Raw genomic sequence first — 20,174 nt, forward strand, 5'->3', positions numbered from 1 at the left:
TAAATTACTGTCAATTTTTATGTGAGTGTTTTGGTTTAAAGTTAAAATTTTCGGAGTTATAGAGCAATAATAAAAAAAAAAGATTTCGGAGTGCTAATTTGTTTATAAACAAAATAGCACACTTTCTGTGGACTTTGCACAGCTATATTACTAATATAGGAAATCTTAAGATTTGATTCAGCATGTCCAGCAATAAAATAGCTGGTAATTAATTTTCCTTGTTTTTTACTAATTTTCCCAGATTATTACCTCACATCTTTCATTGAGTTGATGATTCATGTTGTGGACATTCTCAATTATTATATTTCTAATTTAATACTATTCTATCTAATTCCTCAAAACAAGCAAATTTCAATTAAACCCAGCTATATTATAATACCTTTTGATTTAGTTTTCCTTGCAGAAATAAACAAAACACATCTAAACTAAACCTAACCTCGCTTTTGGCCATTCATTCATCTCCGTGTCAAATAATTTCGACAGTCGCCATATTAGGGAATCCAACGATCTGTCAAACTATTCCAATATGTCTGGCGATTGGCATGCAATACATGAAGGCATATGATAGTATAGTGTTATTTTAGTATTTTAAGTAATTTTCGTATTTTATGTCCATGTAAGTATTGCTAAATACTTCTGTGACATAGTAACAAATATTGCTTACGTCAATAAACTTTAATAAGTAGTTAAAAAGTTTTTAACTAAGTAATTTGGAAGATTGAAGAAAGCTAGGTTAACAAATTTTATGTTTTATAAGTTTAATAAAAAATAATATTGAGCATCCCTAAAATAGATTTTAGATAAAATCATCGGGGTATATATATTTTATTATTTTAGGTACTTAGTAATACCACATTGTATCTTAAATTTGAAATTTTAATTTAAATAAAGTATCCAATAAAATCGCTTGTGTGCAGTGTTGCCAGAGAAATTTTTGTAAATGCACCGGAATGACTGGAGTAGTGACACAAAGTACTAAACCAACACATTTTGTACAAAAACTTAAAAAAACGTCGTTTAATATTATTTGAAGCAAATTTCTTATGTCACAAAATTTTAGGTTTTTACTTTAGGAGACTTTAGTATCAAAAGTTTGGTTGTTAATTGTATCAAATTGGTACAATTTTAACAACTCTGGCAACGCTGAATTGCCTGCCATACGTCCTGTCATTAAAAATCACGTGGTTTGGATTGCCTAATTGAAAGCGAGCGTCATAAAGTTAGCGAAACGGTTTTTTCAAAGTCGTTATTTTGACTTCTACCATAGCTCAAAAAATTGCACCTCGTTTGCGGATAATTGCACCATTCAAAATTTCATTTGCGGAGTTTCCGTTTTCGAGATATAAGCAAATGAAAAGTGGAGATTTCGGCGCAGCGCTAAAAATAAATGTCGATTTTTAGGGTATAAAATGCCGTAAAGTCACTAAATAACCATATCAAAAAATTGCACCTCGTTTGCGGTTTATGAATAAACTGGTTTAATTGAAAATTGTGAAAATTGAAAATGTTATAAAGGAAAAAACGATATTAATGTTGGTTGCCTATACTGTAGGGGCAAAGGAATGCCAGAATAATTTTCACTTTTGGTAAACCTAAACTGTAAGGCTAAAAGTAGTCTGTACCATAGTCAAAATAACTCCTCCTGACTTAAAGGTAATCCCTCCTTTGAAATTTCATTTGCGGATATTCCATTTTTAAGTTATATCAAAATGAAATTTCTCGGGACAGCGCCAAAGTATATATGTATTTCCATTATCGGGATATTTATTAAAAGCTGTAAAAATAACAATAACTATATCATTTAATTTCTTCTGGTTTGAGGATTACGAATAGACCTGCTTTAAACTAAAAATCATAAAGCTTAAAAATTTTCCGAAGAAAAAAATTTTCCATTTTGGTGGTCCTAAACTGTATTTGCAAAAGTATTATCTGTATTGTAATGTATATCTAAAATGACTGTTTCTGACGTAAGAAAATCCCTCCATTCGAAATTTCATTTGCGGATTTTCCGTTTTCGAGTTATAACCAAATAAAAGTTGATATTTCGAATAAATTTTCATTTTCTGGGTAAAATTACCTAATTGCTCCTCGTTTGCACATTACAAATAAACTGGCTTTAATTGAAAATAATAAAAATTGAAAATTTTATAAAGAAAAACGATACTAATGTCGGTTGTGGTTGCCTACACTGTAGGGACCAGGTAGGGACAAAGGCAAAGGAATAGTAGTGATGTTGATTATAGTTACTTCGAGGATTCGTTACAAATCGTTACTTTTGTATAAAGTAATCATTTACAAAATAAAAATGTGTACCATTTTTATTCAGTTACAATGCGAAGGCAAAACAATCTTACTTTTTAATTAGAATACGGAGTGCAATCCAGCTGTCTGAATCGAGATTTTCGATTCTTATAGGAATCTCATCGGAGAGAGCTTAGGCTGGTTCTCCATATTCTAACTGACCAGCACCTAGGGCCGGCGATAACGGGCCTGCAAGGGATGCACTGCAGGCGGGCACCCCTGTTTAGGGGCACCAAAATGAGTTTTTTTCTGCTGGTACTATACAAAATACTAAATTAAAAGAATCCGATAAGGGCGCCTATGCTAGTTTCTCAGGCGGGCGCCTTATACCCTAGCGCCGGTACTGCGCACCGAGAGCTTTTCCAACACATTGCAACTGAAACAAATAGGGTAGGTGACTAGCGTCATCTGGCAATTGAAAGATGAAGTTTTTCAATCTAATAGCAACATTAATAATATTGAAAAACATTAAAAATATTACTAAAAGATTTTTAAATTGAAAACTTATTGGTCCACTTCCCTGGTGACACTCCAAGGCTTCTACAATATGCAAGCCAAATGGATGCTGCAGTGAAGACAAAGGGAAGGAATTCTACACTATGCAATTCACATCCCCGTCTGCAGCTTGGTAAAGTTCCAACGGAAAATGCACCTAGTTACTCTACGGAGTAATACGACTATAAAGTAAAAATGTATACCATTTTCATTCAGTTGCAATGCGAAGGCAAAACAATCTTACTTTTCAATTAGAATACGGAGTGCAATCCAGCTCTCTGAATTGCGATTTTCGATTCTTATTGGAATCTCATCGGAGAGAGCGTAGGCTTGTTCTCCATATCCTAACTGACCAGCACCGAGAGCTTTTCCCACACATTGCAACTGAAACAAATAGGGTAGGTGACTAGCGTCATCTGGCAATTGAAAGATGAAGTTTTTCAATCCTAATAGCAACATTAATACTATTGAAAATATTAAAAATATTACTAAAAGATTTTTAAATTGAAAACTTACTTGTACATTTTCCTGGTGACACCTCCATCCATCCATCCATCAATGGCACTACAGCCCAAATTGAGCCTTGGCCTCCTTCAACAAGCTTCTCCAATCATTTCGATTTACCGCTGTTCTTTTCCATGAACGCGTTCCCAGGAAGTTCCTGGCATCCTCATCGACTTCGTCTTCCCATCTCTTTTTAGGTCTTCCAACAGGTCGTTTTCCCTGCATTCTTGCATTTAACAATTTTCTGGGGATTCAATTCTCATGCATGCGGACCACGTGCCCTGCCCACCGTAATCTCTGCAGTTTAGTGTATTGTGCTAGAGTTGGTTCGCTATATTGCTCGTATATTTCTCTATTATACCTAATTCGCAGTTGTTATTTTCACTTATTGGGCCCAGTATCCTACGGTATATTTTTCTTTCAAACACATCTAATGCATTGGCAGATTTCTGTGTCACCACCCATGTTTCGCAGCCATAACTTACTATGGGCCTGATTATTGTTTTATATACCCGGAGTTTTGTTTTCCGGCGTACGTCTCGCGATTTGAATATGTGGCCCATCGCGAAATAGGCTTTATTTGCCAGCACAAGCCTTCTATTTATTTCCGGTTCTTCATTGCTTGCAACCAGATCCATTCCTAGGTACGTGAATCTATTCATATGTTGTATATCGTCAATAAAGTGTTGTTGCGCCGGTCTATTTGATCTGGTTTGTATGAGTAGTTTTGTTTTATTTGTATTTATTGCTAGCCCTACTGCTTCTGCACTCTGTTTCAACTCAACGTAGGTTTCTTCCGCTACATTTATTGTTCTGCTCATTATGTTTATATCATCTGCGTATGCTGCTAATTGGGTAGATTTGTTTGTAAGTATGTTATTTCCTCTCACCGTCAACCGTCTAATTACATATTCAAGAACAAGATTAAAAAGCATTGGAGCCAGTCCGTCGCCTTGTTTCAGTCCTTGCGTTATCGTAAACGCATCAGTGATCTGTCCTTGAATACATACCTGTGCTTCTGTTTCTGTCATTGTCATTTGCACTGGTCGTATTAATTTTGATGGTATGCTAATTTCTTCCAATATATTAGGTAGAATTGTTCTATCTATTGAATCATAGGCTTCTTTAAAATCTACAAAGAGATTGGGTGCGTTCGGACGACCACAGCGGCTGGACAGCTGAGCTAGCAATAGTTGTCAGACGTCACCGCTGGAAGTCAGCCGCTGAGAGATTTACTAAGCTTTCCCTATCACGGCTGGATACAACCACTCAGCCGATTTCTGCTGACAGTCAGCCGCTATGGTCGTCCGAACGCACCCATTGTAAACGTCCATGTCATATTCCCATGTTTTGGCTAGTATTTGTTTAACTGTAAATAGTTGGTCAATGGTAGATCTATTTTGCCTAAACCCTGCTTGATATTCCCCGATGATTTTTTCCGTGAGAGGTTGAAGTCTTCGATTAAGGATGTTTGTGAATATTTTGTATCCCGAACAAAGTAAAGAGATGCCTCTATAATTCTGACACAACAGTTTGTCTCCTTTTTTATGAATAGGGCAGATTATACTTTTCTTCCATTGTTGGGGATTTCTTCTTCTATCCATATCTCTCGTATTAGCTGGTACATCTGTTGTGTCAAATTCCTTCCTCCTTGCTTGAGTAGTTCTGCCGGTATTTTATCTATTCCCGGTGCTTTATGGCTTTTTTGTTTGTGGATTGCCCTTTGGACCTCCTCTAGCTTTGGGGGTCTAGTTAATTCATTTTCTTCTCCATCTTCCCCAGTTCTTGTTGTTGTACCTCCTGCCATGTCTGCTGCTGCCTCTGTTGTTGTAATGGTGGTTGTGCCCCTTTGTTTAATACTTCCTTAAAATATGTCATCCAGGTTATCTTAATTTCGTCCATATCGCTAATGATTTCACCCTTCTTATTTTTGCAGAGGCTAGTCTTCGGTTTGTATCCCTGTCTTAAATGTTTGATAAGTTGGTATGAACTAAGTGTTTATCGTTTCCTTAAACTCCCTTTCTATATTTAGTATCCGTTGGTTTTCGTACTTTCTCTTTTTCTACCTGCACAGTTTATCTGCTCTTCGTCTTTTGTTCTCAAATTCTGTTTTTCTCTCTCTAGTACGTCTGAGTATGTAATTCTTATGTGCTTTATTTCTTTCCTGTATAGCTTGTTTGCATTCTTCATCGAACCATGTTTCTTCTCTCCGTTGTGTCTTTGTTCCTAGGATTTCTTTCGCTGTGTTTAGTATGATACTGCTTATGGTGTTCCATTGATTTTCTATTGTGGAGTCTGCTCTGTTTTCTTCTAGTAATTTTTCATCCACTGTTCTCTCAAATATTTCTTGTATCTCAGGGACTTTTAGGTTATCTAAGGTTAGTTTTTCTTGTTTTGGATATTTTTCCTTTACCTTTCGACTGATTTTGCATCTAAACCGTGTCTGCACTAGTAGATGGTCTGAGTCACAGCTTGCGCCACGTCTGCTTTTTACATCTAATATACTCGTCGCCATTCTTTTTTCAGTCAGTATATGGTCTATTTGATTTATTGTGTTTCCCTATGTTTCCCTATTACCCCTATGTACTCTTCTTCTTTTCCGATCTTGGCGTTTGTGTCGCCTATCACCATTTTAATGTCGTTTCTTGGTATTGAGTCATAGATTCGTTCTAGATCTTGATAAAAGGCTACCTTAGTGTCTTCTTCCTGTTCATTTGTGGGACAGTGCACATTTATAAGGGTTATGTTAAAGAAATGCGTTTTTATCCTAAGCTTGCAGATTCTTTCATTGATGGCTTGAAAATCTGTTATCAGGTGCTTCATTTTATTATCTACGATAAAGGCTACTCCAAATTCTTTATTTCCTTCATCTTTACCGCTATACAGTATAGTGTGTGTTTTAGTGTCCCGGCTACGTTTTCCCAACCATTTAGTTTCTTGTACTGCAGTGATTCCTATTTTATATCTTTTCAGTTCGTGTAGAAGGATCCTCTGTGCTCCTGGTCTATTTAGCGTTCTGACATTCCATGTTCCCAGCATAAATTCCATATTCCGTTGCCAAAGTCGTCGTCTTGATATCCGTCCATTCCGAGGCCTATCTGAAGGTTTCGTAGTAGTACTTTTTTACAAGAATAGGTTACTGGCCTATCGCCCAACCCCCTTTTCGGAGGACCATTTCTCCCTTCCTCGTCAGCCCTTACCCTACTTTCCACTGGGGTTGGTTACCCAATCTCCGGTAAGGTTGCTCAGGTTCTCCAGGGTTCACCCGTCCGGTGACACCTCCAAGCCTTCTACAATTTGCAAGCCAAATGGATGCTGCAGTGAAGACAAAGGGAAGAAATTCTACACTATGCAATTCACATCCCCGTCTGCAGCTTGGTAAAGTTCTAACGGAAAATGCACCTAGTTACTCTACGGAGTAATACGACTATAAAATAAAAATGTATACCATTTTTATTTAGTTGCAATGCGAAGGCAAAACAATCTTACTTTTCTTACTTCATCTTTTAATTGCCAGATGACGCTAGTCACCTACCCTATTTGTTTCAGTTGCAATGTATGGGAAAGCTCTCGGTGCTGGTCAGTTAGGATATGGATAACAAGCCTACGCTCTCTCCGATGATATTCCAATAAGAATCGAAAATCGCGATTCAGAGAGCTGGATTGCACTCCGTATTCTAATTGAAAAGTAAGATTGTTTTGCCTTCGCATTGCAACTGAAAATGGTATACATTTTTATTTAATACGCTCTGAGCTTCGCTGGTGTCGCTCCTAGCGGATTACTAATGCAACTTTTACCGGTAATTTTTAAATTTATTATTTAATTGTTATCGCTTAATTCTTACAACACAAAAAAGTAATTAAATTGTAATCGATTTTTTAAAGATTTTGCTAACCATTTTAACGTTCTATTAATGAAATATTAATTTCTTACTTCGGATACTTTCACAATTATCGTGTAGATGGCGCTTAGATTAATTTATAATTACATATTACAAAATATTAAAAAAACTTAAAATTCAGTATTTAAAACGTAAGTATATTTAAGGTAAAAGTATACACCAGAGCTTTGACCAACTAATATTATTTCCTATTAATGTTTTTAATTTCAATGTTTTAAATTAATCACTTTGACATTTATGTCAAATTTCCGGTAAAGGTTTACATACTTGTCACTACTGGCGCTCGCGACTTTTTAATTATCCCCTCTACCTACGAGCTCACAGCATATAGTCGTATTACTCCGTAGAGTAACTAGGTGCATTTTCCGTTGGAACTTTATACCAAGCTGCAGACGGGGATGTGAATTGCATAGTGTAGAATTCCTTCCCTTTGTCTTCACTGCAGCATCCATTTGGCTTGCAAATTGTAGAAGTCTTGGAGGTGTCACCAGGAAAATGTACCAATAAGTTTTTCAATTTAAAAATCTTTTAGTAATATTTTTAATATTTTCAATATTATTAATGTTGCTATTAGGATTGAAAAACTTCATCTTTCAATTGCCAGAAGTCCCCTACCCTATTTGTTTCAGTTGCAATGTGTGGGAAAAGCTCTCGGTAGCTGGATTGCACTCCGTATTCTAATTGAAAAGTAAGATTGTTTTGCCTTCGCATTGTAACTGAATAAAATTGGTATACATTTTTATTTTGTAAATGACTATTTTATACAAAAGTAACGATTTGTAACGAATCCTCGAAAGTAACTATAATCAACATCACTACTATTCCTTTGCCTGTGCCCCTACAGTGTAGGCAACCACAACCGACATTAATATCGTTTTTCTTTATAAAATTTTCAATTTTTATTATTTTCAATTAAAGCCAGTTTATTTATAATCCGCAAACGAGGAGCAATTAGGTGATATGGTCATTTAGCAATTTTACGGCTTTTTATACCCAGAAAATGAAAATTTATTTGAAATCTTTTATTTAGTTATATCTCGAAAACGGAAAATCCGCAAATGAAATTTCGAATGGAGGGATTTTCTTACGTCAGAAGCAACTATTTTAGATATACATTACAATACAGATAATACTTTTGCAAATACAGTTTAGGACCACCAAAATGGAAAATTTTTTTCTTCGGAAAATTTTTAAGCTTTATGATTTTTAGTTTAAACCAGGTCTATTCGTAATCCTCAAACCAGAAGAAATTAAATGATATAGTTATTGTTATTTTTACAGCTTTTGATAAATATCCCGATAATGGAAATATATACTTTGGCGCTGTCCCGAGAAATTTCATTTTGATATAACTTAAAAATGGAATATCCGCAAATGAAATTTCAGAGGAGGGATTACCTTTAAGTCAGGAGGAGTTATTTTGACTATGGTACATACTACTTTTAGGGCCGGTAATTTATGTCTCCGTTAACAGCCGGTTAGTTAACCGGGGTTTAATCGGGACAGAAATATATGCATAACATAGACATAAACGCAATTATACTTATTATTATATTCATAAATAATTATAATGATAATTATAATTGCTTTTATTACAACGCAAGAGGCTCTATGAGGTACTTTTCTGTCCCGATTAAACCCCGGTTAGCTAACCGAGGTTTAACCGGGACATAAAGTACCGGCCCTAGCCTTACAGTTTAGGTTTACCAAAAGTGAAAATTATTCTGGCATTCCTTTGCCCCTACAGTATAGGCAACCAACATTAATATCGTTTTTCCTTTATAACATTCTCAATTTTCACAATTTTCAATTAAAACCAGTTTTTTCATAATCCGCAAACGAGGTGCAATTTTTTGATATGGTTATTTAGTGACTTTACGGCATTTTATACCCTGAAAATTGACATTTATTTTTAGCGCTGCGCCGAAATCTCCACTTTTGATTTGCTTATATCTCGAAAACGGAAACTCAGCAAATGAAATTTTGAATGGTGCAATTATCCGCAAACGAGGTGCAATTTTTTCAGTTATGGTAGAAGTCAAAATAACGACTTTGAAAAAACCGTTTCGCTAACTTTATGACGCTTTGAAAGCGACTTGTTTTTGGTCGAAATTTGATTTAGAATCAGGGCCCTGAAGTTGACAGGACACCTGGTTGTGCATTGCCTTGAGCAAGACGCGCATCATAGAGTTAAATATTAGCATAGAGAGAGTGTCATTCAGAGCGAAGTGACGACACCATCTTTTTTATTTGGATTAGTGCTGTTTCACTCTTACGCATAGTAAAGCTGCTACAGTTGTCCTCCTCTTCCGTGCCTATATTCACACTGAATGTCATTATAGATTCTCGATACAATGTGTTAGAAGGAGATGCAGCAAACCAGTCCCCTGAGATCTTGTCGTCAGGAAGCGCGGAAGGTAGGCTCCCTCTATGTTAATATATACCTCTATGACGCGCATAACCAATAACATGTACTGGGTAAATGATTAAAAAAAAATCGAAACCCAAAAAAAAGGAAGAAGAAGAAGAAGAAGGAAAGAGAGTTTTGCGCCTGACATTACATTACAGTTGCCCAACCAATGTTTCCATATTTCAATATCAATCCATAGAGGGAATGTTGATGATGGTCATGTATATTTGATAGAGGTAGGTTAGGTTAGTGTTTAGTGTCAGATTTAAATTTTAAATGCAACCAAATGCAACTCTTGCTCATTCAAAACAACTTTTCTGGGAAATTAATTACACATAAAAAATGGGTTTTTACGTGATTGAATTGATAAATAAAGGTCACAGTGTGGAAAATGGAAGACCATATAATTGAGATTTTAAAAGCTCCTATAAAAAGTGAAAGTGATAAAAAAGAATACAAAATTTTAAAACTAAAAAATGGTTTAGTTGCAGTGCTTATATCCGATGTAAAAGATCAAACAGATTCAAATGAAATAAATCAAGTAGAAACTACTAATGAAGAAAAAATGGCAGCTGCAACTTTGCAAGTGGGGGCTGGATGCTTTTGTGATCCTGTGGAAATCTTAGGGCTCTCCCATTTTCTGGAACATATGGTTTTTATGGGCAGTGAGAAATTTCCCACAGAAAATGATTTTGATTCCTTTATTAGAAAAGGGGGCGGAAGCACCAACGCCTGGACAGAATATGAGAGCACATCATTTTACTTCGAGTGTCTCGAGAAACATTTGCCTGAAGCTTTGGATAAATGGTCTCAGTTTTTTATAGCTCCCTTATTGAAAAAAGAAGCATTAACCAGAGAAAGAGAGGCTGTTGACTCAGAATTTCAAATGGTATTACCAAATGATTTGTGGAGAAAAGTTCAACTGTTAATGAGGTCAGCTAAGAGAGATACACCTGTACAGGTAAGCTTTCCATGGGGTAATTTGAAGACTTTAAAAGACAATATATCTGATGATGAGTTGTACAAAAGTGTTCATGACCATAGAAGGAGGTACTATTCTTCACATAACATGACTTTAGCTATACAAGCAAGACTCCCATTAGACACACTAGAAGATTATGTCAAAGACTTCTTCTCAGGTATACCCAATAATAATTTACCTAAACCTAATTTTAGTGAGTTTGTTGATGTTTTTGATACACCTGAATTTAACAGAATCTATTACATTAAACCATTGAATGAAACAATTCAACTAGATCTTGTTTTTGCTTTACCGTCACAAAAGTATGAATATAAGAGCAAACCAATGAAATATATATCCCATTTTTTGGGGGATGAAGGTAAAGGTAGTATTTTGTCCTATTTGAAAAAGCATATGTGGGCTTTGGCACTAACAGCAGGTTGTTACTTTTGTGAGTATGATAATAACTCTCTTTTTAGCTTCTTTACTGTAACTGTGGTATTAACAGAAGAGGGGTTAAAACATGTCTTTGATGTTATTGAAGTAGTTTTTGCTTATATCAGCCTCATAAAAACAGAGGGTCCACAACAACAAGTGTTTGAAGAGCTAAAAGTAATTGCTGATGCAGATTTTAGGTTTGAATCTCAATATTCGGCTAGTTATAATACATCTACACTTGCAACTAATTTACATATTTATCCTCCTGAACATATCATTTCTGCTAGTAAAATATACAAGGAATATAGAGAAGATAAAATATGTAAGTTACTGAACAAGTTGACACCTAAAAATGTATACATTGCTATTACAACAAAAGTATTACCAGATGGTTTACAATTCAACAAGAAAGAAAAATGGTTACAAGCCGAATACACAGACATACAGATTTCTGAGGAACTATTGAGCAAATGGGAGTTAGTGGTGCCATATACTGAACTCAGTCTCCCTCCTCCTAACCCTTTTGTGACCAGCAATTTTGATGTACTACCTTGCACCTCCAATCACCCTGATTATCCAGAAAAATTAATAGATACAGACAAATGTGAATTATGGTACAGACAAGATCAAAAGTTTAAGCTACCAACAGCCCATTTCTGTATATACCTCATAAATCCTGTTACCATAGAATCACCAAAAAATTTTGCCTTAACTAACTTGTTTGTCGAACTACTATCATTTGCTAAAGGTGAAGAGGTTTATCCAGCTACTATGGCCAGTTTGTCTACATATTTTATAGCTGAAGACAGGGGAATCACAGTTCAAGTAGATGGGTATAATGAAAAGTTGCCTTTGTTATTAGAATTAATGACAAAGTATATATTAAATTTGTCTGATCATATGAATCAAGATATATTTAATGGGATTAAGGAAGATACTTTAAAACAATATTATAATAGAGTGCTTCAAACTGCTTCTTTAGAATATGAACTTGGAAACAAACTCTTGATTAGAAATTATTTTTCTCCTTTAGATACTTACAGGGAACTTTATAATCTTACTTTTGATGATATGCTAGAATTTATTCAATTTTTTCCCAAAAACCTTTATGTTAAATCTCTTGTTCAGGGAAATGTTTCAGCAGATGTAGCATGTGACACCATTAACAAGTTTATTACAAGTTTGAATTTCGAAGGAATACCAAAAGAAAAATATCCCAAATTGTCTGTACCACAGATACCTCTTGGGGAAAAGTGTCTATTTGTGGAATCATTTAATAAAAAAGATACCAATTGCATTACTTCAAACTTATATCAAGTAGGATTGTTTTCTCTGAAAGACATGGTTCTTATGTGCATAATTATGAGAATAATTGATGAACCATGTTACAACACTCTCCGTACAAATGAACAACTAGGGTATGATGTATCTACATATGGGCGTAGAGTGTATGGTGTATTAGTTTACTCCTTACGTGTTACCTCTCAGGTTAATAAATATTCCACGCAATATTTAGATTCCCGGATTGAAGCATTTTTAAAACAATCACAAAAACTAGTAGATGAAACTACTGTTGAAGGTTTAGAGAAGATTAAAGAGGATTTAGTTAAAACAAAACAAGTCTGTGACCATAATTTATCAGAAGAAGTGTATAGGAATTGGTTAGAGATTATCTATGATGATTATATGTTTGATAGAGCAAAACAAGAGGTAGAATGCATTAAGACTATAACATTGGAGGATATTAAGATATGGTGGAGTAAACACAATCACTTTGGCAGCCAAGAAAACTTCCGGAAGATTAGTTTTCAAATAGCTGGCCATATTCAGGATAACCAAGCTACCTCTGAGGCTACTGAAGAGGCAGTAACAGATAAAAGTGACCTTCAAGATACAGCACTAAAAATACTGGGTGATAATAATAAATTGCCAGAAGGGAAACCTTCTGGATACTTTATTGAAGATATTGAAGAGTTTAAAAATAGTTTATGTCCTTTTTCAAAAGCAGAGGAATAATTACAGTTTTTACAATTGTTATTTAGTGTTACAACCACCTTATAATGTGGCAATTCAGTAGAATGCTAGGTTTTAAAAGCAATTGTCCAAATGAATTTTTCAATAAATATTTGTCTTGGAATTAACTAGTTTTGATGGGAAATAAGCCACAATTTTACTAAAAAAATGATTTTATTAACGTTTCGACGCCCAAATCGGGTGTCGGTCGGTTGCCAAATCGGGTGCCCAAAATAATATTAATGAATTAAACAAAAATGTTGTTGCTTAGTAAAAAAATTCTTCTAATAATTTATTTAATCTGACTCATTTATATCGGCAATTCAGAGATATATTATACATTTTAAAGTATACGACTTTAAAATGATATTGCCAATATTTATGAGTTGCGTTCCTGGGACGACTTTATTGAAAGATAGTTCATTCGATTACATGAAATCAACCCCAACTCAAGAATATCCGTCACAAAAAAATTGATAACTTGTGCTCTGTCTTTAAAAAGACAACCACATACAATGGTGACAGTAAAATTCTCGCGCTAGAGATTCCATAGTAAATCACGAGGGAAAACCAGGAAAACCTCGTGATACTATCCCGACATCGTAAGTATTAGGTCTTACTATTAGTCTACTATCTATCATCGTAAGTATTATTACGATGTCGGGATAGTATCACGAGGTTTTTTCCTGGTTTTCCCTCGTGATTTACTATGGAATCTCTAGCGCGAGAATTTTACTTTCACCATTGCATGTGGTTGTCTTTTTAAAGACAGAGCACATGTTATGATTTTTTTGTGACGGGATATTCTTGAGTTGGGGTTGATTTCATGTAATCGAATGAACTATCAATAAAGTCGTCCCAGGAACGCAACTCATAAATATTGGCAATATCATTTTAAAGTCTAATACTTTAAAATGTACAATAATGTCTGAATTGCCGATATAAATGAGTCAGATTAAATAAATTATTAGAAGAATTTTTTTACTAAGCAACAACATTTTTGTTTAATTCATTAATATTTTTTGTATTTTGACAACGACACACGATTTGGGCGTCAAAACGTTAATACAAACATTTTTTTAGTAAAATTGTGGCTTATTTCCCATCAACATTTGTCTTGGATTTGATTGAAATAAAACATGCTACTAATCTCTAGCAAACATTTATTGAATTTAATGTTCTGGAGTTGGTGACATTGCTTACTTTTCAATGTTTTTACAGATAATGTGCCGATATGTTTTGTAGCTCACATGTGATATATAATCAAAAAGGCTGTTATATATTAATATTTATGTGTTTTTATATATTCGACATGATGTATCAAATTTTTGATATAGATAAATTCTAAGGTGCTCGGTAAAAATGGTATAAGTCAAAAATGGTAAAAATATTATTTGTGCCGAAAAAGACTATAAAGGCTGTATGACACTATGCATTTTCTTGTATTCTAATATCGTTTCTGATATGTCAAAAAAATTCATAGTGTCATACACAGATACAAGAAACGATACAAGAATTTGTGTCAGGCACAGATTCTTGTACAAGAACTGCGCCAATTTCTGCGCAAAGAGCAAAAACGTAAAACCTGCTGGTAAAACATCTAAATGTCATAAGGCGGCTGAAAATGAGATCATATGATTTATGTCTTGATGAATTTATTTGTGTTTTTGTAGGTATTATTTATAAATCTTTTATTGATACTTAATATACCATTTGGTATGGACTACTGTTCTACTAATAACCATATATTTAGCCCCTAGTAAAGTTCAAACTATGTATAACTTTGGGTTTCATGTTGCATAAATTTTTAATAGAGGAAAATGCAATAGTTCCTTATTTGGATCAAACTGAAGATAATTTTAATGCAAATATTTTAGCACAAATATCAAAACAAAATAAAAAACACAAATAATCAACAGTCAACGTAAAAATTCTGGTTAACATTAAAATGTTAAATTTATGTTTTTCAAAGTTTATAAATTTTATAAAATCCTTAAAATCAGCTGTAGACGCAGTACTACCAAATTACCATACCAATGTAACGTGACACAGGGTGACAAACAAAATTTCGACCAATCACGTGCCGAATTTCATACAATTTTCGATACAAGAACTTGCATACGGCCGGTTTCACAAAGTAAAGTTAACTTGTGGTTAAGAGATAACCAGAGGTTCCCCCATTATAATATATTGGGGTAACCTCTGGTTGTTTCTTAACTTTACTTTGTGAAACCGGCAGATAGTGTCATACAGGGCACAAATGTACGTACAAGAAACGATACAGGAAAATGTATATCAAAAACGATATCAGAAACGATATTAGAAATTATACAAGAAAATACATAGTGTCATACAGCCTTAAAGGACTATACCTTGGTATCAATAGAACAAGTCATTATTTGACCGTAGATAAAACTGGTACAGTAAAACCTCCGTTAACCGAAACATCGTTTAAGCGAAATGGCTGACAGTTTCAATAATTTCGACAATAAAAATAAATTTTTATCGCAAAACGGAGACAATTCAAAGTTAATTTGTCAATATCGTCAACATTGCTTTCATACAACTAAAGAAAGTCGAAAATGAATTCGTCCGAAATGTACAATCCTGTTAAAAAATTTTTCCTTTGAAAGCATTAGAATTTAGAATTATTAGAATCATTTTCTTTAATTACATGTATTGCTTTATTCTGTATTTACATATTAAAGAAAACATTACGAACTAACCTCATATAATTTTTTTATAGCAACTTTGATCAAGAAGTCAAGAATACTATGTAATTTGATACAAGAAGAATAAACAAAACAATGTTATTTTTAACCGAACTACTGTTTACTGTAGTAGAAATGGCAATTTATTATCGTTTTTTGCTTCTCCTGAAAAGTTGACTAAATTGATTTATATTTCTTTTACCGAGCACCCTAGAATTAATGTTTCCATCACGTACTCATTTAAACTTAAAATTATTCTTCTTCTTCTTCTTGACTGGCTTTACAACTCGGGGTGAGTCTTCGCCGCATCCACTATGGCCCACCATCGTCTGCGATCTTGCGCTTCGATTTGCCATTGTTGTACCCCAATCCTAGATAGATCGGTTTCAACATCATCCTTCCATCTTTTTCTGGGACGGCCCACTGATCTTCTACCGTCTGGTTTCTCGAAGAACACTGTCTTTAGCACTCTGTCTTCCTCTGATCTTACTACATGACCTGCCCATCTTATCCGATTAGCTTTTATATGTCTGACGATGTTTTCAGTACCATATAGAGTCACCAATTCAGCATTGCGGCGCCTTCTCCACTCTCCTGTCAATTAATCTCTTTGAGGACCAAATATCATTCTGAGGACTTTCCTTTCAAATATCAGCAATTTATTTATTTCTCGCTGATGTAGAGTCCATGTTTCACTCCCATATGTAACAACTGGGCGAATAATTGACATGTACAGTCTTAATTTAGATTGTCTTTTCAACAGCTTAGATCTTAATAATGATGATAGGGAGTATAATGCTCTATTTCCCGCAGCTATTCTTGCTGAGACCTCTTTTTCTATGTGATTGTCCTCTGTGATTACTGCTCCCAGATATTTAAACTCTTTTACTACTTCAAAGTTGTGGTCATTAATAGTTACGTTCTGCCTAACTCTTGGTCTTGGATTTTTGGTCACCAGCATATATTTCGTCTTCTCTTCATTTATTCGAAGGCCCAGGTTACCTGTTTCCTCCTCGAGTTGTGAAAACACCTCTCTTACGTCTCTTGTAGAATGAGCGTCTGCATCTAGATCATCGGCAAAGGCCAACAGTAGTTTTGATCCTCGATTTGCGAATCCCCCTGTTAGTTCAGACGATATTTTACATATTGCGTATTCTAAAGCCAAATTAAATAGCAGTGGTGATAAAGGGTCTCCTTGTCTAAGCCCTGATGTTATACTAAATGGCATCGATGTTCTGTTTCCTATCTTTAGCTGTGCATATGAGTCTGCCACGCACATTTGAGTGAGCTGCACTAATTTTCTTGGTATTCCCATTTCTAGCATTGCTAGTCATAGTCTGCTTCTTTTTATCGAGTCATATGCTTGCTGGAAATCTACGAAGATTTGGTGTACATCTCGGTTGCATTCCCAGTTTTTTTCTAATATTTGTCGGATGGTAAATATTTGATCTATTGTTGACCTTCCACTTCGAAAGCCGCAAATTATTAGCATAATGTTAAATATTTGTGAAACCAGTTTGTTCTCTTGATTGATATCTCTTATTTGTTGCGTTATTAGGGTGATTAATGATTTAGTTTAAGTATGTAGGTACTCTTATTGCTCTATTTCTATTGGTGTTGGTAGTTCTATAGAAACTATATTTTTATAGTCTATATATTTTTAATTGACAGGTCTATTTTATTTTCCTTCCAAATTCTTTCTTTCTTCTTCTGGTGCCGTACACTAAGCAGCATGTAGATGTTCATGCTGGTTGGATTATATTATGTAAGGATCCTTCTTCTGCTGTTAACGTTTATACCCCACTCCTCTACATCAGAACTGACTCCACGAAGGCCTTTCCTATTCGAATTATTTTTCTTTGTTTCGTGATATTTAACTGTTAACAACAGAGTCCAGAAGACGAATCAACGCAGTAGAAATGAACTACTTTAGTCCAAGCTGTGGGTGAAAAATAGGTCGATTTCAGGATATAATTCAGGAATTTTTGAAACCTATCAGGTGTTGTAAAGGACGATGCCAGGAATAACTTATACTAAAATGTAACCAAAAATTTTGTGCGGTTTTTTATTTATGACGATTTTCATTTGTTAAATTTGCAATTTTTAAATATTTTTAATTTTCCAGCTTAGGATATTCATTTTAGAGAAAAACTTTTAAAAAGAAAATTGTAGTAAATAAAAAAACCTACAATTTGAGCTATGTCGTGTTTAATTTCGTTAATACGTTATTGACAAACAGCCTGCGAAAGGTCCAAAATGGCCGTTTTTTGCAATTGCCTTATTTATTGTAAAAATAACTTTTATTTATTTTTTAAGGCTTTAAAACAAAGATCTTTCAATACTAAATACAAAAATAATTTGTAGTGCCCGATTGGTGAACTTGTTGCTTAGATATTATAATTTGTTTATCCCAAGAGGTCAAATGTCCAAGGCTATAACATTTTGAAAAAAAAATCGTACAGAGTTAATCCAAGATCCACTCTCCTTCTAAAGACTTATATTTTCATATTCTGATGTAAATAAATGCGTATAACATTTTTCAACCTCTTCTTTCGGATTTAAAAATAAGGGGGCAAATTTCGTTATAAACATTTAGAATTGAAGCCGCCCCTGTACATCCTATGAGTTTCTAACTTGCAGGTTATTATTGCTGAAGACAAAATAAAGATTTAAAACCTAATAAAAATTTTCTACGACTAACTGAAGCCGAGATAATTGTTGTTTTCTTAAATCATAATGACTTTATTTATAACAATTAAAAAATTATTTCACAGTCATTGACTAAAGAAAGACTTATATTATCTTAAAATAAAAATTATTTTAACCGAAAATTACATTTAATTATTAAAAATGATTTTTAAAGTGTAGTGAAGATTTATTTTTCGTTACGAATGTGATTTATTGTGTCGGTTGCCCTTAGCAACGGCTAGCGACTTATAATACATTGAGGGCCGGTTGTTCGAACGCTAATCAACAATGATCACTATCAAATATTTAATTACTGTCACCAAAAATGTCAATGTCAACTTTTATTGGGTTGCTGAAAACATAATTGATTAAAATTATGAGATTAGTTACTCAATTAACATAAATGATTACAGTTGGGGACAGTAATTAAATATTTGATAATGATCATTGTTGATTAGCTTTCGAACAACCGGCCCTAAATCACGGTTTTTTGCTTTAAATTTTAAAGCACCGCTTGGATTGACATGAAATTTGGCAAACACATACGTGTTAAAGAATAAAAATGATATTGGGTCTCTGTGTGCTTTTGTCCTGGAGGTGAGTTTCACCCCTTATATGGGGTGAAAAAATATATGTTCAAAATAAGTTCGGAAATGGATAAAACGTCTAATTCTAAGCACCTTTTGTTCTATAGTATTTTTTCACAAAGTTAATACCTTTCGAGTTATTTTTGAGTAAATACCTTCATTTTTCAACAACAAAAAACACGTTTTTATGTGGTTTTTTATACACGTTTTTATGTGGTTTAATACAAAAGTAAGTATTTTATTGAAAAAAGAGTTTTAACAAAAATATAGCAAATTAAAAATTGAAAAAAATGAAGTATGCATGAAATCTCTATACCAAGTAGAAACAAAGTTCGAGCTAATGAAAAATAGGTTCATATCCGTCAAATTTCAAAGTGAATTATTTCAACGTGAAATAACCAAAAAATCATGCACTTTTTTGGAGAAAAATCATTACAACTTTTTTAAAGTGTTTAAAAAAATATGTATATCTGTTTTAAAAAAAAGTTTATAGCATCAAAAGTAAGCAAGTTACGCTGAAAATAAAGTTGATCTCTTTTTTTTTGGTCGAAAAAAACTCGGGAAAGTCACCCCATAATTACCATCTTAAATTAAATTAATCATTACCGCTTCACAAGTTACTTTGCTCATGTATTGTTTATATGAAGAGTACAGGGGAAAAACAAGGAATGTCACATTTTATACATATTGAGATAAAAACCAATAAAGGTTTAATTCTTATGATACCTAAAAACTACTTAGGAGCTTCTTAGCAGAATTCTAGCAATTCTTATTCTATTCTATAATCTTAATATAATATGAATCTATATTAACTTATTAATTTAATGATGCACCAAAAAACTGCTAACTTACCTTATTTTTGTTCAGTGGCGTGCGGACAATAATGGTCTTTCGAATGGATAAAAATTAGCCATTAGCCAAAAATAGCCTAGTCGATAGTACTCAGTTTTTCTTACCATATGGTGAGAAAAGCCAAAATTAATGAAAAAGTGACATTCCTTGTTTTTCCCCTGTACTCTTTATATGATCTGTAAGTATCATCGGTTCAAAGGGATTAGTTACAAAAAATTGGTTTTAAACTAAATCTGTTTTAATTTTTAATTTTGAAAAAAATGATTTTTTTTTAAATATGTTATTATAAATTTATTAGTGTGACCAAAAATC

The 20,174-nt window shown here is 33.8% G+C and overlaps 1 protein-coding gene across 4 annotated transcripts in view; it reads left to right on the forward strand.

Annotated features, from left to right (window-relative positions):
- The window catches only part of LOC114332233 (nardilysin-like), a 158,393-nt gene that overhangs the window by 123,424 nt on the left and 14,795 nt on the right, over nucleotides 1–20,174 (forward strand). Inside the window, exon 3 of one of the 4 annotated variants that reach the window (XR_007696119.1) lies at nucleotides 12,591–12,715. The exons of 1 other annotated variant lie outside the window; for it this stretch is intronic. Coding sequence is in view for 2 of the 3 variants with exons in the window: in XM_050642714.1 (XP_050498671.1) it covers nucleotides 10,663–13,027 (2,365 nt within the window). In the remaining variant the exon portion in view is untranslated. Of the gene's footprint in view, nucleotides 1–10,662; nucleotides 13,188–20,174 lie in introns of those variants that run through there. 2 more of the 4 variants (XM_050642715.1, XM_050642714.1) reach the window with 2 other exon arrangements.

This window comes from Diabrotica virgifera, chromosome 2 (genome assembly GCF_917563875.1).
Source record: "Diabrotica virgifera virgifera chromosome 2, PGI_DIABVI_V3a".
NCBI classification, from domain to species: Eukaryota; Metazoa; Arthropoda; class Insecta; order Coleoptera; family Chrysomelidae; genus Diabrotica; species Diabrotica virgifera.